Source organism: Zingiber officinale, chromosome 3A (genome assembly GCF_018446385.1).
Source record: "Zingiber officinale cultivar Zhangliang chromosome 3A, Zo_v1.1, whole genome shotgun sequence".
Lineage (NCBI taxonomy): Eukaryota > Viridiplantae > Streptophyta > Magnoliopsida > Zingiberales > Zingiberaceae > Zingiber > Zingiber officinale.
The window spans coordinates 137,494,965-137,520,881 of record NC_055990.1 but is presented as its reverse complement, the minus strand read 5'-3'; the positions used below and the strand labels follow the sequence as shown (position 1 = coordinate 137,520,881).

Here is a 25,917-nt window from a genome sequence, read left to right as displayed (position 1 = left end):
ACCATCGAATCGACGGTTCTGAATCGTGAACTTGTGATTTCGAACTACAAAATTGACAGTTCTGAACTATCGAATCAGAGGTTTTGAACCGTCAAACTATTAGTTCCGAACCATGGTTAGGTCTAGCACCAGAGATGATAGCGGTTGGGTCATACCTTTGGCACAGTCATGCCATTAGCTAGGTGTCACCTTAGGCATAAGATACCTTGCTAGGGTCGGTACTGCGCCTATCAAGAAGTGTCGAAGGTTGAGCTCGAAGAAAGCTAGCTCTGTTAGGACCAAAAGAAAATATTATTCACTTTGAACCTAAGTCCTCATGGATTTATTTTTGGGACATACCCAAAAGGCCTCATACTAATAAAGATATATTCTATCTTATAAAATCATAATTTTTCCATGTATTTCCAATGATTGATTTTGATTGTATTCTCAATAATCCTCCCCTCAAATGAAGGACCACCATTATTTTCATGATCCAGACGCCCCCTCAAGTATCTGATCACTATTGACCTACTCTAGATCTCCCCTCAAGTATCCGGTCTATCAAGGTCACTCCTCTCCTTAAGACTTTTCACCACATAGGATTCACTTCCCTACGATTTCCACAGAGTATTTGGTCACCTTAACCTGCTTAGAATTTTCACCACCTAGGGTTTACTCCCCCAGGGTTTCCGCCAAGCATCCAGTCACTCTTGACATACTTGGACTTTTCACCACCTAGAATTCACTTCCCTAGGATTTTCGCCAAGCATCCAATCACTCTTGACCTACTTGAACTTTTCGTTTAGAATTTACTTCCCTGGAAGCCCCACCTCCTTCGTTCAAGGCCACCATTCCACTCACATGACTAGATTTGATAATGACTTTGATACCACTTATTAGGAACAAAAGAACTCACATATTTCCATAATTGTATGATATGTCCATTTTGAGCTTAAACCCTTATGGATTTATTTTTAGATTCTACCCAAAATATCTTATGCCAATAAAGATATCTTTGATTTTATAAACCCATGATATTTTTCATGTATTTCTAATATGTGACTTTAATTGTATTCCCAACAATCATTATCTCAAACGAAAGATCACTATTATTCTAATCACTATTGACATGTTCTATACCTCCTCTCAAGCATCCGGTCTATTGAACCCACCCCTCTCCTCTAAAACTTTTTCATCACCTGGAGTTCACTCTCCCAGGACTTTCGTCAAGCATCCGGTCATCCTTGACCTACTTGAATTTTTCATCACCTAGGATTTACTCCCCTAAGATTACCGCCAAGCATCCAGTTACCCTTGACCTGCTTGGACCTTTTTCTTAGAATTCACTTCTCTGGGAGCCCCCACCTCATTCATTCATGGTCATTATTCCATGTCCACTTTGAGCAAAAATTCCATGGATTTATTTTTGGATTTTACCCAAAATGTTATATACCAATGAAGATATTTTCTATCTTATAAATTCATAATCTTTTCCATATATTTCTAATGTGGAACTTTGATTATATTTCCCAATAAGCTTGACAAGAATATCTTGATGTGTGGGAGTCACAACAGGCTTGTATCATGTTCGCATAGAGAGCTGACCCAAGCAGTACCTTTGACGAGCATCATGTATGCACGGAGATGTAGAGAAATAGGCCCGACAAGCCCCGTTGAGGGAGATCATCGTGTAGGGAAGTAAAGGGGTACTTTACCCGGATGGGTTTTCTCAAGATTCATCAATTTTAGATACATATGTATGATTAGTCCCCTTAGGAGGAATGGTTGGCTAGTACATGGTGGTGTTATCATCACGAGGTATGAGGATCAAATCCCAGCTAGTATTTGGATGTCTGCCCTCTCTCATGCATTATTCAACTACCCAAGGCTAGCAGTTATCCATGATTTGCCTCTTCTGTGTTGGCATGAGGGTGGATTGGTAGAAGCGCTAGGAGATAACGAATCACCTTTTACGACCGTATGGATATGCTACTTTTGTTTAAAAACTAAACAAAACTAATAAAAAAAATTAATTTTAGTTCAACTTATAATTCTATTCGGCTTCTTTTGGTACCTAAAAGATAGCGAGAGAGAGAAATCCATTGTAGTTAAATTTGATTTAACATAATTTGAACCAAATAGGTTCCCCTCTCTGCGGGAAGGGAATCCAATTTTTTTCTACTAACGTAAACAAGAGAGAACTCCTTGAAATCGAAGTTCTTTGATCTCCACTATAGGGGATGCCATCGGACTAACACAATCAATTAACTTGACATATCAAACTAATGAAGTAGATAGAGAATGTGATTAGAATGAAAAAGAATCGTCAAGTGATAAATTTTCCTTAATTAGATGCATAAATAGTTATAGAATAAATATTCTCTTGTTTAGTTGGTAAAAATATTAAGGAATGTACAGTGGACACTTCTAATAATAGAAAAACCTAAATACCTTGGCCTACTCAATAGATTTATTTTCTTTAGGCATCTCGTCTAATAATAGAAATACTTAAATACCTTCCCTTCTGGTATGTCTGACTTAATTGATCGTCTCAATTTGCCTATTAGACTTGTCTCACTTCATCGGTCTAATGATGACAATTGTCCAGAATCGATTGAAGTTGCCCTATCCCGTGATTTCTAACGTAAATGAGACCAAGATTAAATAAAAAACAACCCGCGTAAGTAGAAAAGAACAGATAGTAATGTGTAAAACTAAACCAATTTTATTAGTTTGTCAAGTTTCAATAGCATGATTGGTTAGTTCAATACACTTAGACAAAACTTGTACCATTCAAATAGATTACTCAAACGATTCCATCATTTTTGCCTAATTGGATAATATTGTTCAAGTAGACACATACTTGATCCAACCAAACTACTAAAGTTGCTGGGCCCAACTCACTTGCCAAATACATTAAGATTGATTAACATGCCTAAATTAGGGCACATAAGTCTAACAAATAATTAAATCAAATTAAACTTTTGATTTTTCACTTAGCCAATATATACTAGCAACACAAATTCATTTGTTAATTCATCTAAGTTTGGATTTGATTCTTAAACACTTAATTCATCACAGTGTCTAAGCGAATCAATTGGTTTTGAACTTACTATCCTTCTATAGTGATACGGTGCATGATTTATGGGGTCAGTATGATGATATGGTTACGAGTCAATACCACAAGAGGGTCAGAAGTCAAGCTTCCGTGGCCGGTCAGCAGTCAAGCTGACGTGGAGAGCAGGGAGATCAAAAGTCAAGCTTACGTGGCCAGGGTCAAAATCTCAGCTGACGTAGTGGTCGAAGGAGAGGATCATAAATCGGACAAGGACCAACCCTGACAGCGGTCAAGGACTAGGCCCACGGGCCAGGTTGGAAAGTACCAGCCCTGGAAAGTAGCAGATACAAGCAGGTCTGAGCATAAACATGGCGTGCAGGTTGGGATGCACAAGCCATGGATAATAACAGATAGAAGCAGGTCGGGATACAGACCTGGAGAGTAGGTTAGAACGTATAAGCCAAGGATCACAGGTATACATGTAGGTCTGGACATAGACCTAGCATGCAGGTCGGGACGCACAAGTCATGGAGAATAACAAATAGAAGCAGGTCGGGACATCCAAGCCAAGGATCACAGATAGAAGCAGGTCTGGGCATAGACCTGGGATGGGATTATATGCGGGACAAGGACTAGCCCTGATAGCAGTCAAGGATCCGACCCACGGACCAGGTCGGGAAGTGCTAGTTATGGATAACAGCGGATATAAGTAGGTCCGGACACAGACTTGGCGTGCAGGTCGAGACATCCAAGCCAAGAATCACAGGTATACATGCAGGCCTGGACACAGACTTGGCGTGCAGGTCGGAACATCCAAGCCAAGGATCACAGGTATACATGTAGGTCTAGACATAGACCTAACATGCAGGTTGGGACGCATAAGTCATGGAGAATAACAAATAGAAGCAGGTTAGGACATCCAAGCCAAGGATCACAGGTATACATGCAGGTCTGGACATAGACATGACATGCAGGTCGGGACGCACAAGTCATGGAGAATAACAAATAGAAGCAGGTCGGGACATCCAAGCAAAGGATCATAGATAGAAGCAGGTCTGGGCATAGACCCGGGATGAGATTATATGCCGGACAAGGACTAGCCCTGATAGCGGTCAAGGATCCGACCCACGGACCAGGTCGGGAAGTGTTAGTCATGGATAACAGCGGATATAAGTAGGTCCGGACACAGACTTGGCGTGCAGGTCGAGACATCCAAGCCAAGGATCACAGGTATACATGCAGGCCTGGACACAGACTTGGCGTGCAGGTTGGGACATCCAAGCCAAGGATCACAAGTATACATGCAGGTCTGGACATAGACCTGACATGCAGGTCGGGACGCACAAGTCATGGAGAATAACAAATAAAAGGAGGTTGGGACATCCAAGCCAAGGATCACAGGTATACATGCAGGTCTGGACATAGACCTGGCATGTAGGTTGGGACGCACAAGTCATGGAGAATAACAAATAGAAGCAGGTCGGGACATCCAAGCCAAGGATCACAGATAGAAGTAGGTCTGGTCACAAACCTGGCACGCAGGTCGGAACGTACAAGCTACGGATAGTAGTGGATCGAAGCAGGTCAGGATGCAGGCCTAGCATTTAGGCACTATAAGACAAACAAGCCAATGAATTGTAACTGCTTGTCAGTGGATGTCAGAGAACAATCAAGGTGTTAGGGAATATGCTAACAATCGGGGTGCACAACGCCTTTGGTTTTGTCGCCAGCCTATCAAGGAGAGTCACGTATCAATCACCGCCAGACAAAGCCTGACAGCCGACATTCCTTGACACTTGCCAAATCCGAGAGGCATCCGTTGCAGTATAAAAAGCGATACTTTGTACTTTATGCAGGTACGCTCACTCGTCATTTTTCACTAGTCTTTACTTTTCGTTCTTTCTCTGTGATTTCTGGGAAAAAAGTACTTGACTTGAGCGTCGGAGGACCTGGCCCGGAGACTTTTTCCCTGATTTCTGGTCTCTAATGACTGGTGGACTCGTCTGAGTGTGCGCAGAGCGACAACATCATCGTCCTGGTCATCTCTCTCCGTCGGCCGCCCGTGCGAACCTTTCAAGGGGGTACCTGGTAGATTCAACTCTTCAGCGACTTTCCGTCAACTTCTAATATAATAAGGCCCGTCTTTATCCGACTCAGCTTCCGGACGAGATCATATAACAATGATGATAATGCTCACTTCAAGCCTTTATTATATTTCATTTGCAAATTACATGAAGAGAAATAAATTACGAAATTCACTTATAACGGATTAGAAAGTGACTAGAAAATAAAAAAAAATTTCTAAAAACATATATCTTATAAAAAATTAACCCTTTAATCTATTATAATAAAATTATCACTTTCTAAGTGCAAATTTTGAACTCTCTATTCTGCTAATTATTCATTTACCCATTAAAGTCATCACCCCTCATTAATTCTCTATTAATAATGACTTTTTCTCTCCATCTAGAAATATAAATAGTCCCTCAAAAGTTCCAGTTAATGTTCCATGTTGTTTGCTGCCAAGTGTGTCGCTCATGATGTGAATGAGCTGGAGAGGATTTCCAGTGGGCCCCTCCCTCAAACTTGTATTCCTTCCTTCCTACCTTCCTTCCCTTATAAATATCTCCCCCCTCCCGTTTACTGCTCGGCCAACACAACCTAACAACACAACCCAAACACGGAACCGGACCAAACTGAACCAAAACAAACCACGCCAAACAAAACCGCCTCCCCTGTCTCCTTCTTCCTCCCCTGCTCTGCCTCTGCCACACCACACCTCATCCTCACCACCGTCCTCCCCCACGCCACCAGCTGTCTTCCACAATCATGAATTCTTCCTCCGTTACAAATACCGCTGTGGTCGACACCACCCCCATGCTTCCACTCTTCGCCATGCCGACCGCCCTCCTCTTCCCCTTCCTCCTCCTCTGCTTCTCCACCTTCTGCTGCTTCGTCTTCCGGCTCACCCTCGCCGGTCGCTCCGGTTCCCGCAAGCTTCCCCTCCCTCCGGGCTCCATGGGATGGCCATACGTAGGCGAGACCTTCCAGCTCTACTCCAACGACCCCAACACCTTCTTCGCCCTCAAGCAGAAGCGGTACGGTCCCGTGTTTAAGACCCACATCCTCGGCTGCCCCTGCGTGATGGTGTCCAGCCCGGAGGCCGCCCGGTTCGTGCTCGTCACGCGGGCGCAGCTCTTCAAGCCCACCTTCCCCGCCAGCAAGGAGCGGATGATCGGCCCCCAGGCCATCTTCTTCCAGCAGGGCGACTACCACGCCCACCTCCGCCGCCTCGTCCTCCGCGCCTTTCTCCCCGAAGGTATCCGCGGCTCCGTCGCCGGCATCGAGGCCGTCGCACTCCGCGCCCTCCGCTCCTGGGACGGCCGCTTGGTCAACACCTTCCAAGAGCTCAAGACGGTGAGCCCAAAGTAGAAGTACTCCCCATCTTCTCCAATTTGATTCGGTCTAACGCTTGAACTGTTTTGTAAAATTTGAGCAGTACGCGTTCAATGTGGCGATCCTGTCCATCTTCGGCCAGGAAGAGATCTCCTGTTTAGAGGATCTGAAGCAATGCTACTACACCCTCGAGAAGGGGTACAACTCGATGCCCATCAACCTCCCCGGGACTCTGTTCTACAAGGCCATGAAGGCCCGGAAGCAACTGGCGCAGATCGTCGCCAATATCGTCCGCTCCAGAAGGACGCAGAGGGATTCCTCCCCGAACGACCTGCTCGGTTCCTTCATGAACGCCAAAGAAGACCTCTCCGACGACCAGATCGCGGACAACGTCATCGGCGTCATCTTCGCCGCCCGCGACACCACCGCCAGCGTCCTCACCTGGATCATCAAGTACCTCGGCGACAACCCCAGCATCCTGAAAGCCGTCACCGTGAGTTTTTAATCCCTCTCCCCGACAACTCCTTAATTGGGACATGCTTGTTCACAAACATGCTCTCTGTTTTTCAGGAAGAGCAAGAGCAGATCACGAAGAGCAAAGGGAATGAGTCCCTGACCTGGGCTGACACCAAGAACATGCCACTCACCTCGAGGGTGATCCAAGAAACCATGAGAGTGGCCTCCATCTTATCTTTCACCTTCCGCGAAGCCGTGGAAGATGTGGAGTATCAAGGCAAGTAGTTCTTGACATTGCCATTTTGAATTCGATCGGAGGTCTCACAGCCCTGTGGCGCCGTGCAGGATATCTAATTCCCAAGGGGTGGAAGGTGCTGCCGCTCTTCAGAAACATTCACCACAGCCCGGAAAACTTCTCTGACCCAGAAAAATTTGACCCCTCCAGATTTGAGGTCAGTCTCCTCCTTCCCATCTCAATCACACCTCTCCCCACACAAACTCATCGCTCGATCATTCTCTTGAACTGGCACTGCAGGTGGCTCCAAAGCCTAACACTTTCATGCCCTTTGGAAACGGGACCCATTCCTGTCCTGGAAATGAGCTTGCAAAGCTGGAGATGCTGGTTCTTCTCCATCACCTTACCACAAAACACACGTAAATTTCTCCCCCTAAACCTTTTTGAGAAAGAGTTGACCTTTTCAGTTAAACGTGGTAAATAACACTGAATAACACTCATGTGTGCGTATCTCTTTTTTCGATCAGGTGGTCTACGGTGAGATCCCCTAGTGGAATACAGTTTGGACCTTTCGCGCTTCCCACGAATGGCTTGCCTCTTAGATTCTCTCTCAAGTCAACAGCAGCTTGATTGCCTACGCACACACTCCACTCAACTCCATTCTCCTTACCGAAAAGGAAAAGGAAGAAGAGGACATTCATTGCCTAAAGGCGATGCATGCCGAGGAATTTTATCAAATAGCTCTTCCATTGACCGCTACTCTTCCTGTGAAAGCAGAGGAAGAGGGCTGTCACGGTATTCGGAGACTTCAACTAAATAGTCTTCTTCTGAGTATACAGTAAGTATAATTGAAGAAAGGGGGGAAAAAAAATCTGATTAGCTAATAATAATAATAATAATAATAATAATAATAATAATAATAATAACAAGAAAGGAAAAGGTCTTGTTCTTGTTAAGTGAGGGTAGCAGCGTAGGACTGGATCGCTTGAGAGTTTGTCAGGTTTGGGTCTGCCATAACCCGCTTTTAAACAAGTTAATAATTCAAAGTTAAAGGAGACACAGCACAAGCAAAAGGGTGCTGATTGTTTAAGTCAATGAAAGAGACACAGGCTTAGGTTTCAAATTGTTGCAAGAATAATGGGACATCTTTACCGTGAATACTACGAGCATGGTGATGATTGTTTTTTTGTTATTGTGTCTAGAGGTTGGCGAAAGTTACATGGATTCAGTGAATAAGCATCCCAGATCTCAATCCCTAACTAAAACCTACAATATGCTGAAATATGTTTCGAAGACCCCTTTTTGTATGCTGATAGGCAAAAAATCAAAAGGTGTTTTTTTATTTTCGTTATCATCAAAAAGGTCCCCTTGTTAGAAAAGAATATTAAAAGAGCACAACATATTATTTTTCATTTCAAAAATATCTTTATTCAACTGTTGCAGCATGATGTTTGTTTGTAGCTATTTTAGCCAACATTATCATACGTTACAATAATTTTTGACTAAAATTGTTATAAATTATTACGGTCTAACTCTTACACTGCTACAAAAGTGTTGGAGTTGAAACAATGTTATTTTTAATATAATAATACGTTATGTAAAATAATTTTGATTAACTTGATGTAAATTTTAGATTTTAGTAATTTTAGCTAAAACTATTATAATGACATTGAAACAAGAGTTTAAACGCATGTTTGACGATAATGAAAATAAATGACCTTCTTGTTACCACTAATCTCTTCTCCAGAAGCCTCTTACAATCTCGGTTCTTAGAAACAATATAACAAGAATATAAATATATAAAGTCAAATACAATGAAAGTAAATTGCTTTACGAAAACCTTACTTTGAATATTTTCTTGTTGTTTTAGATTACCTCTTGATAGTCCAGAAATATAGCGACACTTTATTCTCAAACCCTCAAAAATTGACCCTTTCAATCTTCCTAGAAATCCTCTTTTATAGAGTTGCTATCAGACTGATTTCCACCTATCAATCGATTATTATCTCCCATCAATCGATTGATCCACTATAGTTTCAATTGTTGCTTAGATCTGTCTGCTCAATAGCTCCATCAACTTCAGCATCATTCGATTGCTAATTACTATGAATCAATTGGTGCTAATCAGTCGAGTTCTAAACTTTCTATTCACTTGAACAGTGACATCAGGCTACTACTAATCGATTGTTCATGACTAGTCGAGTTGACGAGACGAGTTCCAAATTCTCTGTTCGCTCGAATAGAAACATTAGTAGACTATCCTTAACAATCAATTGATCGCGACCAATTGATTTGAACAATCGATTCTCTAACTTTCTATTTGCTATAGTAATGTCATCAGGCGATTGCTCAAACGCATCAATTGCCAATTATTGTAGCAGAACAATGTTCACAGTCGAGTTCCAACTTTTTGTGCGTTGCTATAATGTCGAACAGTCGATTGTTACTATAACATAAAAACTAAACCTTTTTGTGCTAATTATCTGTAACGCCCCGACCCGAGTGGGCCCCACCTGGACCGAACCAGGAACGACACCATAATTACCTATCGGTTTGATGACTAGCTCCACAGATCACCGGAGGTCCTTTCAGCGTGCTTTGTCCTCACTCGCACGCACCCTGGAAAACTTCCCAGGAGGTCACCTATCCTCAGATTTCTCCAAGCCAAGCACGCTTAACTTTGGAGTTCTTAAGCTTGGGCTTCCGAAAAGGAAGGTGCACCTTGGTGATATGGATAGTACCATCTAACCTTTTAAGTCATATTTAACCAGAATCTCAGAACCGGGGTATTACAATCACCCCCACTTAAAGACACAACGTCCTCGTTGTGTAACCACAAATCACACCACAAACAAATCCCAGAATCTCCCTCGCTAGGTGGTGCCCTGGGTGCTCCTACCACAGGCGCACTCACGGTCGCAAGGTCGCTCTGATACCATCTGTAATGCCCCGGCCCGGGCCGACCCCACCCGGACCAAACTAGGAACGCCACCAGAATTGCCCATCGGGTTGATGACTAGCTCCACAGACCACCGGAGGTCCTTTCAGCGTGTTTTGTCCTCACTCGCACGTACCCTGGAAAACTTCCCAGCATGTCACCCATCCTCAGATTTCTCCAAGCCAAGCACACTTAACTTTGGAGTTATTAAGTTTGGGCTTCCGAAAAGAAAGGTGCACCTTGGTAACCAAGTGAACCCAACAGGGCCGTGCTAATCTTCTCTGTATCGTTCCAATTTTATCGGGTATTACACTTGAACTGCATAAGAAAGCCTAAACCTCATACTATAGTAGAAACCCTAAAATATTATAGCAAACCCTGAAAATACTATAACAAAGCCCAAAACACCTCTCAAACCTTAATTTCAAAGTTTATAGTCCATCAGTCGATTGATACACCGTATCAATCAACTGATACTATTGTTTCAATCTTATCAAAATTGAATTCTCGCCTTGCCTAGTATCTAGTTGAGATCAACCTCTACTAAAACTTTCTTTGCTCGTTATTCGATCAACTTTGACCTGTCGAAACTTTCCATTGCCTAATATCTAATCCACTTTGACTTACTGAGACTTCACCATTGTCCATCATTTGGTCAACCTTGATTTGCCAAAATTTTATCATTGCCTAACATCCGATCAACCTGTCGGGACATTACCGTTAGTATCCGGTCAACCTTAACCTGTCAGACCTCCTTATTGCCTAACATCTAGTTAACCTTGACTTGTCAGGACTTCATCATTCATGCCAAATCCCTGTTGAACATTCAATTGCCAGAGTTTGATCAATTGTGATCCACTTGACTTTCCACTTATCAACTTTTTATTGGACTTTTGACTGTTAAGTGTCCAGTTAACTAAAAACAAGAACTCTAACACTACAACAAAAATCCTCATAGACATCGGTTTTCCACCGCTGTCTATTACAAAATCGACCGATGTCTATGAAGGCGATGTAAAAGGTCTGCCATTTTAGACATTGGTTTATAACCGGTGTAGTATCACTTAACGACACTGTTTCAGCAACGGTGTAAAATCGATGTAATATTAGTTAATGACACCGGTTTTAGCAGCGGTGGAAAACCGATGTAATTTCAGTATTGTTTAACGACACAGATTCGATTTCCGAAACAGTGAAAAACCGATATTATACAAACAAGTCAATATCCATATAATCAACACATAAATATTATTCTTACAACATAAAAAGATAATAGATATTGTACACATCAAGTCCGTATCCACAAATTACATAAATATTTTTCTTACAACAGTATCCATAAAATACACAAATATTCTTTTTACAACATCAAAAGGTATAATAGATATTGTACACATCAAGGTAGTATCCACAATTTACATTCCATGCAAATGCATGGATCATCCAAAGTTTTCAAAAATCAAATACCTTTCCTACTCAAATGTAATCTAGCATGCATTCAGCCCACTCGAACCGTACTTCATCAATTTCAACTCTGGAATACTTGAGATTTGTAAACTGTAAAAACACATAAATAATATATTAGTAAACCAAGACCAAAAATCATAGTTGAAAGAGAGAAGAGAAGTCCGTTTTAGACCAAACAAATGGTATGCTGCAACTTAACTTAAGAAGACTATTTCCACAACCTCCAGATTCCTTGGATGGGCAAGGAATGTTGCTTCCATGATTCTTAGCCTTGCTATCAGACTCAACGGTGGATAAAGATGAGTTATCTGGTCACTCGCCTGTGGAATGTCTCCGTCTTTCCCCAACAATTTCTCTGATGACATACTTCTTTGCCCTCTGTCTCCTACCAGCCTTGGAGGAATCAATTGCAGGTGTCTGAGAAGCAGTTTCCTTTACTATCTTTCCGCAACAATCTAAGAAAAGTTTGTAAGAGCAATTTGAGCAGCTTCTGTGAAAATCCACTAGTGAAGTCTTGCAATAATTGCTGGTTCCAAGGGAGAAACAAGAAAAGAAAACAATATCAATCAAGTGAACATTTTAATGCATGATGAGACGATAACAAAGAACAGAATATGACCTAAAAATTAGAACTTGCTAAAGCAAAATAGAGGCACAAGTTTACAAATGACCATCTAAGAAACAGGGTCAGGACACATTATTCAGTTATTATGTCCATAATTTCAGAAACATAGCAAATTATGAAATTCTCAGAGGTGTTACAGATGTGAAGACATACCAGTTAACAAGCTCATTGTGAGGCTCATATACTCGAAGAAGTACACTAGAAAATCCACCTTCTGGATGATAGATCGATCAAGAGGATATCTAACTGGAGGAAGAAACTAGGAAATTGTTTTGAAGCTTACCTTGATCCCCTTGCTTTACTTCCAGCTCATTTAATTGGTTCTGATAGATATGTTTCGGCAAGGGAAGCAATTCAGATATCAAGCTATATGCGTGCTCCTTATTATTAAACTTGTTTTGACCATGTTCCTGAAGATGATACAAATTGCATATGCATATAAAAGTTCTAGACTAGTATGAAAGTTGACAGAACCATCTCTAACTTAACAATAATTGGCTAGGAAGTTAACCTTATGCCAGTCTTCTTTTGCTCCAAGAGGAGAACAAGTCGGACAATCCAATTGTCCATGACTAATAGGGTAGACAGTTGTCACATCGACAAGACAAATCTCATCACTATCGGCATGCTCAGTCTTCCTATGCTCCTGAACAGTTTCAAGATCCTGAAGATCACATAAATGGAAACTTTCATGACAAAACATTCTCAGAGTAAATAATGTTCATAAAACTTTGCATGTTAAAAGTAAGTAAACCTTATAACCATCTTTAGCTGGACTTCTAGAACATGCTTTGCAATCACAACAATCGCGACAAACAAGACAAGCAATCTTTACCTCCTTTTCAAACATACTAGAGTACCTTGACAATACAAACTAAATCAGATAAACAGAAGTAGTTTTTTTTATGTATAAGATCCTATATCACTGATATCAAGATGTTCAAGTCTAAAAGAGCTAAAAGAGAAAAATAAATCAAAAGCATTTTGCCAATATGGTTCAATTCTCTTCCTGTAGACAATGCATGCCATTTGAAATTTAATCACAAACAGGGTGGATATACAAACAAGATCACAATTCAAGCCATTGGATGTGAATATAGTAACAGCAATATAGCTCAACCACAATGAAACTTCACCAAAATAACAAAAGCAATCTAGCTCAACTCACAGTGAAACTTATACTCATAAGACAAAAAGGTAATTTAATAATATCAAAATCAAACCAAATCATGAGAAAAGGCTCAAATAAGATTAAAGCACAATTAAGATTAACCCAAACCTAAAATTAACTTGGATTCATCCTACAATAAATCAAAATTGATCTAAAAATCTCTACTGAAAGTCCTAATCCAAGTGTGCCTTGAGTGACCCTCCATAATGATAATCCATTCAAATCGAAGCTTCTCATACTAAGGAATATAACAGAACCTGCAAACTGAATCCAAAATAAATAAACTATTTAGTATTCAATTTAGGGAGTAAGAGTTCACAATTCAGCCGATGACATAACTAGCCTATCAAGGGATACAGAGTGTGATTATATCCATTGTAGAATTTATATGCTTTTAGGACCAAGAGATACCAATTGCAAAACTAATCAGGTAGGCTAGAAACCTAAAGCCATGCTTCCCAGATGGCCGAAAGTTTAACAATAAAAATTTGTTTATATGTACCAATATATTGAAGTTTCATCGACTTTAATCTAGTAACACACACAATAGGTAACAGCTTGTAGGACACATTTGGGTATAGATTAATGGGTGTCAATGAAAGAAATCTTTTTGTCTTTGTGAAATGTTAATATCATGATTGGTTAGCTTATGAAGATTCACAGGATTTCATTAACTTATGAAGTTGTTACGAAATCTCCCAGTTGCAGAAGCTTAGCTAGGCCAAGTATTCACACAGAACTTGTTATATTAGCAACACACTAACTAAGATGATAGTATAAGGGTGCCAATAGGAAATGCATTTATGTTAGGGAACTTACTTTCAGTTACTAAAGACAGTGAGTAACATGCAAATCTCGATAATAAGTTGTGAGATGCACAAATTCTGTTATTCACTAATATGGTATCAAAGGAAGCTTTTGACATGGATTCATGATTGATTATCATTTGAAAATTCTGAGTATTACCTTTCAAATTCCTGCATAATAAGATAATAATCACAGGACAATAGCATCAGTATAGCAAAAGGAAATAAATTTAGTTTAGACAATTTAAGTTTTTGGTGCTGAAACACGGAATAGGTAATAGCTTGTAGGACACATATATTCTGCTATTGACTGAAGCAGTAAGCTTTTGCCTTGGAAGCTGTTATGATTGGTTATCATTTGAAATTCACAGTATTGCCTTCCAGTTCCTGCATAATCAAATGTAAATATATTAGATAATGCAAGAATCCAATTGAGAGAATGTCGTCGATGTAAAATCTGTGTACAAAACAAGAAACTTTCATAAACTTTCATGAACTTTCACAAAAAAAATGTAACATTTGCAACATCACCACGCCACAAAGAAAGTGATGCATACGAACTTTCAAATTCAAAATAATAGTAAAAGGACAACTATAGATGCCTTTCTTCTCAGTGCATGTACATCCACACCAAATGCACAAGAATGAGTAATGATCAGTCTTTTTCCTTGCCCAATTACATGAAGTGGCACCACCCAATTTTTTAGGTTTATTTAGTAGTAAGGAAAAACCAACATGCAAGGAGGATCTAAAATCTACAAACATATGAAAAATAGAACCTGTGATCTCTTTGTGAAGACTTGATAAGAAGACAATCAAAGTATGAGAAAGTGAAATCAATAAGTCACAGATCCATGCAATGAACTTGCAGGACAATCAGAACAATACAGTTACATTAATGAGAAAGCATTTTTATGCCATCACCAAAATCCATAGCAGACAACTGCCTAGTGTATTAGATTCTTTGCAACTTTGACAAAAACACACATAATTGCATTAAAGAGAAAGCGGACAGCAGGAATATAGTAATGCATACTTGATACATAAAAATGTTGCAACCAATGAAAATAATACAAAGCATGCATGACAGCAAGGATACATTTTCCAGCATCTGAAGGAACAAGTCTCATTTAAGTGATTTTTGACAACACCAAATCACCATTTATTTCTGAATATGAGTCTTCGGACTCCTCTTCATCATCCTCATCACCCGTCTCAATCTTATCAAGCATCCAACAAACATGCATAAGCAGGAAAATGAAAATCACTAGAGAAGCCATCAACAAAATAGTCCTTTAATGCTAAAAAAATTCAAGTCAAAGTGACAAACTCAAGTTTACCAAGCAGTGAATAAGGGGAAAAAATATATCACATTTTGTGCTTTAATCCTATTATCTTCAGATAGAACATCATGAAACTCGATCTTAAACCAAATACCTTAGTATAGATGCAAGGAAATGGGTAGGCCTCCCGGTCCCTCGATACAGCGTGAAGGGACAACGACAGAAAATCCACCGCGTATCCTTTCCCTCTGTCGGCGTCACTCAACCAAATCACTCTCCTACAAGGAGCTATTCGCATCAGACAGAAACACCAAGAAAGAAAGTGAGCAGTGCAACACTGATACCTGGTGGTGACATAGAGAGACCCAGGGGACTCCAGGGGCCGGGAATCGAGGGCGACGGCATGCAAAACGTACATCAGCTCCTCGCTGTCGTCGGAGCCCAACCGAGGTCGTACGTTGCCATCGATGACACAATCGTCGAAGTGCTGCAGCCCTGGAACAAGGTAGGTTCAAAGATGTCCTTTTTTTAAAAAAAATCTTTTAACAGAACCTATTCGCTGGTCGAGGGAGAGGTGGACAGTCCGGCCGTCGCCGTGAAGCATGAGGTTGGAGTCTCCGAACAGTTGGGTGTAGCCTTCCTCAAAGGAGATGGTGGCGAGGTTGGGCAACTTTGGGAGGAAAGCAGCCTCATGGGAAGGGAGCAGAACCGAACACAAAAACAGGAGGAAGTAGAAAGGAAAAGATAAAGTATGGACTAAGAAGGGGAAGCAAGGGCATCATGTCTTGATCCTGAGCGGGAGAGGAAGGGGTGTCGATCTAGGAAGGGGAAGAGGGAGATGAGGCTGAGAGAGATGGTCGGACGACCAGCGGTGAGGAGGAAAGTGGTGGTGGCGTCGCGACGGTATACGGTGGACGGCGCGATATAGGTTTAGGTTTAGAGGGAAGAGTGAAATGTTGTAAATTTTGGCTAAGTATTGGTGGGAAAATTATATTATTTTATTTTGGTTCATAGACATCGGGTTTTAAAAAACCGTTGTTAAAATCAGTGTCTATTAACGAAAAAAAAGGTGCTCATAGACATCGGCTAAAAAACCGATGTCTATGAGCGAAAATTTACGCTCATAGACACCGGGTTTTTGAAAAACCGATGTAAAATACTCAAAAACATCGGTTTTTGCTTAAAACTGTTGTTGTTCCACCGATGTCTATGAGGGTTTTTGTTGTAGTGTAAAGTAGTAACTCTTATACTATGTTTCCAAGTGCGGATTGAGGAGGGAAATGAATCCCTACCAAAACAAAAATCCTTCCAGCAAAGGAAGGGAAAAGAAAAGAGATAGAAGGGGAGAGAAAACAATATCATGGAAATCTTGTGGAAAGGAAGAGGGAAAGAAAGAAAAAAAACAAGAGGAGAAGACGTGTGAGGCAAGTGACTATGCAAGCTTCTAGCTTTTGTTAGCACCGGCATGCTACTAGAGGTGGACAAACATCCTCATTAGATGGTTGGTCAAAGATGTCATAGCCGTGGAGATCAAGAGTGATCGTTTGGAACCCAGCGCTGCCAATGACAAGCATTTCGTGTCTCCAAGAGTACCATATCTCAAGAAAACCATAGAGGAAGAACACAATGCCAAATTTCCCTGCAACACAAGAAAAGATTTGAGAAGGTGGATGATACGGTGCATAATGGTGGGGTCCGATAAAGTCAGACAGTCAGAAGTCAAGAGGACGTGACAGTCAGAAGTCAAAGAGACATGACAATAAAAAATCAAGAGGACGTGACAGTCAGAAGTTAAGGAGACGTGACAATCATAAGTCAAAGGGACGTGACAGTCAGCAGGTATGGAAAGAGGAAGTAGGACCGTGTGACGACGTCATCAACATGATTCCTAGTCGAGTTCTCATAGACCAGGACTCCAGATCTGAGACACCTTAGTCTAAGACCTAGGAGGCAGTCGGGGTGATACCTGACCTGGATATGACCGGTCAGGCTCTCACAGCCTGGTTATATCTATGCCTAGTTCTCTCAGTAAGCTAACTCCCGGTCAGCCAACTCTCAGTTAACTCTTGGACAATCTCTCCACAGCTCTCAGCCCCCCCAAGGTTTAGGCCAGGTGTTATACCCGACAGATCATCTTGAGCTGCCTTATCCATACCCGGTTGAGACAGAAGGTACTACATGACAACAAGGTCAGGGACTCATAACCGCCTATTAGAGAATAACTGCTGAGTGTCAGGGAATATTTTAACGGTCTGTGGTCATCTGTAAATGGAACCTTCCTTTAGCCTACAGAAGGATGCCACGTGCCCTCCATCACCCAACAGGACCTGACACCCAATATTCTCTGACATTGGTCAGCCTCCAGAGGTATGCACTGTCATCTAAAAGGGAGGTCCTCTCCCTTGCACAGGACACTCTCTCGCACATTCACACTTGTCTTCTACTTTTCTTTCTCCTTTGTATACTGTTCTTCTGGGGAAAAAGTACCTGACTTGAGCATTAGAGGGTCTGCTCTGGGGACTTTTTTCCTAGTTTTTGGCCTCTAGTGTCCCGTGTGCTTGTCTGAGTGTGCGCAGAGGTCAAGTACCACCGGTGTAGTCATCGTCGTCCGTAAACACCACGTGGGGGTCTATTCTTGTAGGCACATATGAGAACAGTGTCCCAGTCGCCCCTCCATCAAGGCCATCAACAACTCATCTGACCTTTATTCGACTCAGATTCCGGACAGGATCAATTTGACACCGTCCGTGGGAATTTTCTTCACCTGTTCTAAAGCATGAAGATGGAGGACACTAGACGAATCAACGTGACCATGGCGGCAGGGGAGTACAAACTGTTCAAGGAGGCCAAGAGGCGAGCCGCTTCTGAAAAATAGACCACTGCTTCGCGACCGTATAAGATGCCTGCAGTTTCCAAGGACCCCACTTATGTTTCTATTAAGAGGTCTAAGAGAAAGTAGCCCGAGGAGTTACCCCCGTCCTTCTATCAGGAACCGATCCCAGACTACTACCATAAGGGCCCGAATTGCTATAATAAGAAGGAGCAACCTTAGCCCTCTATGGAGGAAAGCTCCTTGCCTCGGGACTCAAAGAAGGGAAAAGCTATAGTCCTCAGGGAGGAGCCCCGAGGGAAACCCGATGAGCAAGTGTCCTCTCTAAGGGCACTAGAGGAGAAGCTACCGAAGGGGTACAAGCCCCCGACCATTGGAGAGTACGATGTCAGTAAGGATCTGGAGGATCATCTCCGTAAGTTCCGGAACGCTATTTTGTTGCATCAATACAGTGACGCTATTAAGTGCCGAGTGTTCTTGAATACTCTATCTGGCTCGGCACAGAAATGGTTTGATGGATTGCCGATCGGGTCCATCATCTGTTTTCATGATTTTAAGATTGTCTTCCTATGCCACTTCACCAACAGCAGGAAGTACCAAAAGATAGACCACTGTCTCTTCGTCCTCAAGGAAGGGTCAGCCGAGCCCTTGAGGAGCTATATCAAACGCTTCAACCAGGTGGCCCAGGACATCCCATCCACTACCTTTGAAATACTAATAAGTGTCTTCTCTCATGGACTTGTTGAGGGGGAGTTCTTTCGAGATCTCATTCAAGACCCTATGAAGAACTTCGATGAGATGCTCGGGAAGGCCGCTAGCTATATCAACGTAGAAGAGGCTCAGGTGGCTCGACAGAAGGCGGACAAGGCGCCTACTCCCGCCAACAAACTAGAGAAGAGGCCACCTCAACCACCAGCTCAGCCTCTTCCACACGCCCGGGATGCCCGACTACCCTTCCCTCCTGGTCAGGATCCTAGGCCGGCCCAATGTGTGGCAGCTGTCCAAGCCCCAAGGCCTAGACCATGGGGGCTGTGTTGCTACACTTACCATAGGTCTCACACCCATGCCAGAAGTGATTGCTTCCAATTCGCCCGAGACTCTCAGCGCACAGCTGAGCTGGGCCTGCCTCCACCTGAGATCGTGCCCAAGATTAAGCAGAGGATATTGGCTGGCCAACATCCCATGGCAGGTCAGTCTGGTAGACCCTTACCGATAATGCAGGACAAGGAAATCAGTAGCCCGGTCGTAACCAGGAGCCTGGGAAAGCCCGGGAAGAGGAGAACAAGGGAAACACGACCATCCGTGAGATTGGTATGATCTCCAGAGGGCCCACAGATGGAGACTCTGATAGGGCTCAGAAGTCTCACGAGCGGCGCCTGGAGATACATGCTGTAGGATGCAACTGGGAGCAAGCTGTAGGGCCCACCATTAGCTTTGGGCCGCAAGACCTAGAGAGGCTGGAGCTTCCTCATGATGATTCCCTAATAATCAAGGTCGCCGTTATCACCAATAGTCGCGTGACCAGAGTTTTCATTGATACTGAAAGCTCTGTCAACATGTCGTTCAAGAGTGCCTTCGAGGGCATGCAAATCGAAGCCAGTGAACTCTGGCCCGTGGCTACTTCATTATATGATTTCATCGGCAATGAAGTACGATCCATGGGCTAGATCAAGCTAGCCATATCTTTGGATAGCGAACCCTTAGTGAGGATGCGGAGGAGCACCTTCATAGTGGTGGAATTGCCGTCCTCATATAACATCATCTTAGGGAGACCGACACTGCATGAGTTCCAGGTGGCAGTCTCTACTTTTCATTAGAAGATTAAATTCCCTGTGGGAGACCAGGTCAGGGAAGTTAGAGGTTAGAAATTGGTCTCTCGCAGGTGTTACGTTGACATGGTGAAGGTGGAGGCTTACAAGGCTTAGTGAACCCAAGATGGCAAGATCCACATCATTCAAGAGGAGTCTTTGCCTACAGCAGAAGAACCAATCTCTTGGGAGGAGGTCCAGCTCTATCCTGATCGCTCGGAGAGCCTCACTCGCATATGAAGCAACCTGCCTATCGAAGTTAAGACAGACTTGGTCTAATGCTTGACTCTCAATGGGGGCGTCTTTGTTTGGTCCCCCAAAGAGCTACCTGGGGTCAAGCTCGAGGTGGCTGAGCACAGATTACACCTTCTACCTGATTCCCAATCGGTCAAGCAGAAGAAGAGGAACTTCTCGGCCGAGAAAAATAAGATCATCCGAGCTGAGGTGGATCAGCTCAGGAAAGCAGGTCACATTAGAGAGGTACAATTCTCATTCTGGCTCTCTAATGTGGTTCTGGTAGCTAAACCCAACAATAAATTGAGAGTCTACATCGATTTCTGAGATCTCAACAGTGTCAGCCCCAAGGATTGCTACCCGCTACCCAGGATGGATTAGATGGTGGACTCGACCTCAGGCTGTAAAAGGATTTGCATGCTTGATGTTTATCAAGGATACCACCAGATCCCTCTAGCGTAGGAAGATCAGGAGAAGGTTAGCTTCATCACAACAGATGGTATCTTTTGTTATACCATCATGCCTTTTGGATTGAGAAATGCTGGAGCTACCTACCAAAGGATGATGGACAAGATCTTCCGGGAGCAAATAGGGTGAAATGTGAAAGTCTATGTGGATGATATCCTCATCAAATCCACTTTGGCCACAAATTTGATTGCCGATATAGAAGAAACCTACAACACATTATAGTAGTTTGGGCTGAAGTTGAATCCCTTGAAATGCTTGTTTGGAGCTCGAGGGAGGAAGTTCTTGGGATCATTTACCTTCAGCAAGGCATCTTGCCTGCTGATCCGGAAGAAGCCAGGTTGATCAGGAAAAGAGCTCGTGTATATACCCTGATCGGGGACCAGCTGTACAAGTGGGCATTCCAGACCGCTGCTCAAATACTAAGGAACTGAGGAGGCAGAGTATGTTCTGCAAGAGGTACATCAAGGATGTTATGGTAACCATGCAAGGGGGAGGACGCTAGCTCGAAAGGTATTGCTGGCTAGGTATTTCTGTCCTACTCTGTAGAAAGACGCTCAACAACTGGTGAATATTGTTGGTGCGGGTAGCACTAACGGTCTAACCCAGGTTTTGATGAATGACAAATAGGTTAAGTTAGTTGTGTTGTTGTCTGACACTTTGATCAAGTGTGCAGGAAAAGTCCAGCTAGGTCGACGGGCTGACCGGATAGCTGGCGAGAAGTCCAAGCGGGTCGACGGGCTGACCGGACTTGGCGAGAGTCCAGCTAGGTCGACGGGCTGACCGGATAGCTGGCGAGAAGTCCAAGCGGGTCGACGGGCTGACCGGACGCTTGGCGAGAAGTCAAAACTTGTTTATCCGACCAAAAGCATCAAAACTTGATCCACCGGCCGACAGACATACTGAAAACCACAATAGTCTCATGCCCCTTCGACCAATGGGGCATGGATATTGTGGGACCATTCTAGATGACACCAGGTCAGAAATGGTTCTTGCTCGTAGCAGTGGACTACTTTTCTAAATGGGTTGAATCAAAAGCCCTGGCCATGATAACTGAGGGAGTCATTGTTCAATTCTTATGGAAGAACATCCTCTATCGATTTGGAATACCGTGTTGGTGCAGGAAGCATCCGACGATTGAACCTATGTTTTGATTATGTCAAAGGGTTCAAGTTAAGTCATTTTGTTATCTAATGTGCTTGAATGAGCTTTGCAGGAAAGTCCTAAGTGTTCTTAGGTAAAAGTCCTAGCTGTGGTTAGACAGGTGAAAAACCTTAGGGGTGGCAACCCTAGGTCCTAGGGGGTGGTAGCCCTAGGTGGTGGAAAACTTTAAGGGATGGTAACCTTAGGTCCTAGGGGGTGGTAACCATAGGTGGTGAAAAACCATAAGGGGCGGCAAACTTAGGTCCTAGGGGGTGGTAACCCTAGGTGGAGAAAATCCTAAGGGGGTAACCTTAGGTCCTAGGGGGGGGTAACCCTAGGTGGCGAAAAAACCCTAGGGGGTGGTAATCCTAGGTCGTAGGGGGTGATAACCCTAGGCAGAAAGTCCAGTAGGTCTGGAAGACCGAACTAGCATTAGATATGCTCTCTTGAGTGGAGTAGGTGAGGACGCGTTCCCCGTGGAGGGAACAGTAGGCGTCGGTTCGACCTAGGGTTTCCGGTTGGAAATCCGAAGTCAGAACCAGATAGTCCGGAGACTGTCAAAAATAATTCTGTTACTATGTTAATTATGTGCTAACCTTGTTTTGTAGGATATATTGTTGTCTTGTGGATTAACCTATCTTGTAGGAACAAAAGAGCACTTTTGGCCTCGGATGAATAGTACTCGAGGCACCCTTATGGAGTTTGGAGGCGTCTCGGGTGCAAAGGAGAAGAAGCGCACGCAGCAAGTATGGAGGCGCCTCTGATAGCCTTGGAGGCACCTCTGATAGCCTTGGAGGCGCCTTCAAGGCTTATGGAGGCGCCTTCAAGAGGATCAACGAGGACTTCTTCTGCGCTTATCCGCGCGGCTGACTCGGCTGCAATGGAGGCGCTGTCAAGGGGCTTTGAGGCGCCTCCAACAGCCTTTATAAGGGGTATTCGACCAACAGCTTGTATCATCAATTCCAAAGCTATTTATCCTTCGTGTGCTGCTCAAGAAATGACCCGGCTAAGCTACGACAAGTCCCCGACGACCCAGAGCTTCGAAATTTCCATTTTGTTATCGGTATAACTTTTATTGCACTTATTGTAATATTCAATTGTACCTTTTGCGTTATATTAGTTTTTGCCCAAAGTAAATGCTCAAGGAGTATGCGCCTTGGAGTAGGAGTCATCCAAAGCTCTGAACCAAGTAAATCTTGGTGTCCTTGTGTCTTGTTTTTATTTCTTATTCCACTACTTTACTCTTGTCGATTTTCGAATCCGAAACGCATAAAAGCCATGAGCGCTATTCCCCTCTAGCACTTCTAGATCTAACATACTGCACAAGTTGATTTCAGATAATGGAAGATAGTTCTAAGGCTGCAAAATCCAAGCCTAGTGTCGAGGATTTGGCATAACCTAGGCCTTCACATCCGTAGCTTATCCACAAAGCAATGAGCAGAAAGAGGTTACCAATAGGGAGATAGTCTAAGGGTTGAAAGTTAAGCTAAATAATGGTGGAGGCGATTGGGTAGAAGAGCTGCCCGCACGACTCTGTGAGAAAGCACAGGACTCACCCCATTTCACTTGGTCTACGACAGTGAGGCTTTGGTGCCAATAAAGGTCGGGGTGCCCTCAGACAAAAGAATGCTATATGACGAAGGAAATGCCGAGCGATGACTTTCAGAGTTAATTTCATCAGTGAAATTCACGAGTGGGCAGCTGCCCGACTAACCACATATCGACAAAAGATGCGTCAGAATTACGATAGAAGGGTGATTCCCTAGTTCTTCAGAGAAGGGGATTTAGTGTGGAAAAGGACAATCCCCGTAGGGAAGGTAACCAAATTGGCACCTCAGTGGGACGATCCATACAAAGTTGTTAAATGGTTAGCGTCGAGTGCCTACTATCTGCAAGATGCTCAGGTTAGGAAGCTAGACCGTCCCTGGAGCGCTAACTACCTTCAACCCTATCGTATTTAAATTAGTACTTTGTAAGACTTGAGATCGGGAAGATATGACCTGTCAGGCATGAAATGCCAGGTCGGGATACCTGGGTCCAGAACACTCATGAATCTTTTTTAAGACCAGATCAGGCCCCCGCGCTCGGGTTAAAATTGCTCAGGCTAAGACTAAGGAAAAGACATAAAATCTAGAAAGAAAGTAGCTACAATAGTAAGCACACATTAATAGAGTACAACATAATGTTCATACACAAGTTATTTGAATTCTGCGAATACATCATCGGGTATCTCTTTGAGGATGCGATGATGATCCAGAAAATCTTCAGGAGGGGTAGAGGACAGATACCCTTTCTCTTTAAGTTGTTGAAGTGTCCCCACTGCACCATGGGCCACGGACGTGATGAAACGATCCCCCACCTGTGAGCCGAACTCTGAAGAGCGTAAATATTCTTCTTGGCTCGCTTGCAGATGATCACTCTCCCCTACCTTATAGGTCTCCAAAGCAATAACAGAGCTCGATAAAGCAGACTAAGCCTGGGACAGCTCTGCATGCAAAGAACCCATCTCTATGGCCTAAGACTCTAGATCCCATCTCTGATCCATAATAAGCAAGTCCCGGGAATTCAACTCCTAAGCCACACAATCCAACTCTTGTTTATGTGTAAGCTTGAGGTCCTCTAGAGCTGCAGATCGCTGAGTTAGCTCTGATTGAGTCTCTTGACACTTAGACTCAGATGTTTGCAAGAGAACTTCAAGCCAACTCTTGTCATCTCAGAGACGGCTGATCTTTGACTGGGCCTCCTCCAAGGTCTGTTCCCGGGAAGCGCTCACTTTCTTCAAGGTTGCCACCTCCGCCTTAAGTCTAGACACAACTGTAGCAGGGTCGGAGATTTGAGACTCGAGGTCTGTAACTCGGTCCTTTAAGACCTTATTAAATCGATATATATGCAGAATTGTCTGATTCAAGCGGAGCGATTGGGCAAATATCTATTCATAATCACGGAGGAGTGAGAGTAGAATGATAGAGTAGGAGTATAGCCGTAAAAGAGAGCGGAAGCTTACCATAGTAGCAGTTTCAAAGAACAAGTCCACCAGGTTAGGCAGCGTGCATGTGTCCATCGCTTGCATGGTGTGCTCCCATTGAGAGGCTAATCGACCCCGCAATAGGATATTGCGAGTAGGAGCAGCAAGAGAGAGACACAATCCCCACTCTGTGGGCAGAGTGGCATGGTAGCGGAGATACCGAGGCTGGGAAGAGTTTGGAGCAGTTCCGCTCGGGCCAAGCTGGGTAGAAGCAGATCTTGGTTGAGTAGATGGACTAGGTGGGGTAGGAACAGATCCTGGCTGAGTAAAAGGACCAAATGAAGAAGGTGCCGACCCAAGATAAGTGGAAGGGTCAGGTTGAGAGGAAGCGGTCGGTCGAGAAGAAGGTCTAACTGGGGCACTAGATTTATATTGCCGCCCCGGGTCAATTTCATCCTTGACAACTGGAGCCTTCGCTCATTTAGATCCAGCCTTGGTTCGAGGTAGCCTAATAGGATCGTTGGGGGTCTGTGGATCTGGAATGGAAGTAGAAGTTGGTCGAGACGATGGAGTGGCAGTCGAGGCCTCGAACGCCAGGTCGGGTCCCATGGGTTGGCGTCTGGTCCATTGTGAAAGCGGCTGCACATCTGAATCAGACTCCTCTGATGAAGTTCGGAGCCGATGGACAAGAGGCATGGGAGGAGCATGCCTTAAGGGCTCAGGAGCGAACCGAACGTGCGGGGTTGATCGGGCAACCGACCGAGGAGTAGTTGAGATAGTCGCCCCTATGGGAAGAGGAGCAAGGTGCGAGAGACCCCTCCTATCCAATATTATGCATCCCCGGTGGTTTATTTCCAAATCACACAGGGGAAGAGGCTTGATCGGGGATGTCCGGGTCAGAGTGTCAGCTGCAAGAAGAGCATTAAAATCAGAATAGGGGGACGAAGGCCAGTAGAGGTAGGACAAGCCTTACCTAAGGAATGTGGTAGCTAGGAAGTGATGCTCAACCTGAACAGAAATAGTACGCCCTCTGTCAGTAGTCTTAGTAGGTCCAA

At 43.6% G+C, this 25,917-nt stretch overlaps 2 protein-coding genes and 1 long non-coding RNA gene across 3 annotated transcripts; 2 read left to right on the top strand and 1 right to left on the bottom strand.

Annotated features, from left to right (window-relative positions):
- The first annotated feature begins 5,670 nt into the window (after positions 1 to 5,670).
- LOC122052519 (abscisic acid 8'-hydroxylase 1-like) lies at positions 5,671 to 8,222 on the top strand. The gene is made up of 6 exons (XM_042614073.1): positions 5,671 to 6,457; positions 6,540 to 6,929; positions 7,007 to 7,169; positions 7,238 to 7,344; positions 7,428 to 7,546; positions 7,655 to 8,222. The coding sequence occupies exons 1-6, from the start codon at positions 5,870 to 5,872 to the stop codon at positions 7,755 to 7,757; spliced, it is 1,470 nt and encodes a 489-aa protein (XP_042470007.1). The 5' UTR covers positions 5,671 to 5,869; the 3' UTR covers positions 7,758 to 8,222.
- Positions 8,223 to 15,274: 7,052 nt separating this feature from the next.
- LOC122054067 lies at positions 15,275 to 15,804 on the bottom strand. Its single transcript, XR_006132547.1, has 3 exons — positions 15,762 to 15,804; positions 15,572 to 15,695; positions 15,275 to 15,354 (listed from the first exon to the last, which is right to left on the bottom strand). It is a non-coding gene; the product is annotated as an uncharacterized LOC122054067 (long non-coding RNA).
- A 2,671-nt stretch (positions 15,805 to 18,475) lies between these two features.
- Positions 18,476 to 19,564, top strand: LOC122050694. The gene has a single exon (XM_042611581.1). It carries the CDS (start codon positions 18,476 to 18,478, stop codon positions 19,562 to 19,564), a length of 1,089 nt encoding a protein of 362 aa, XP_042467515.1.
- Positions 19,565 to 25,917: the final 6,353 nt, after the last annotated feature.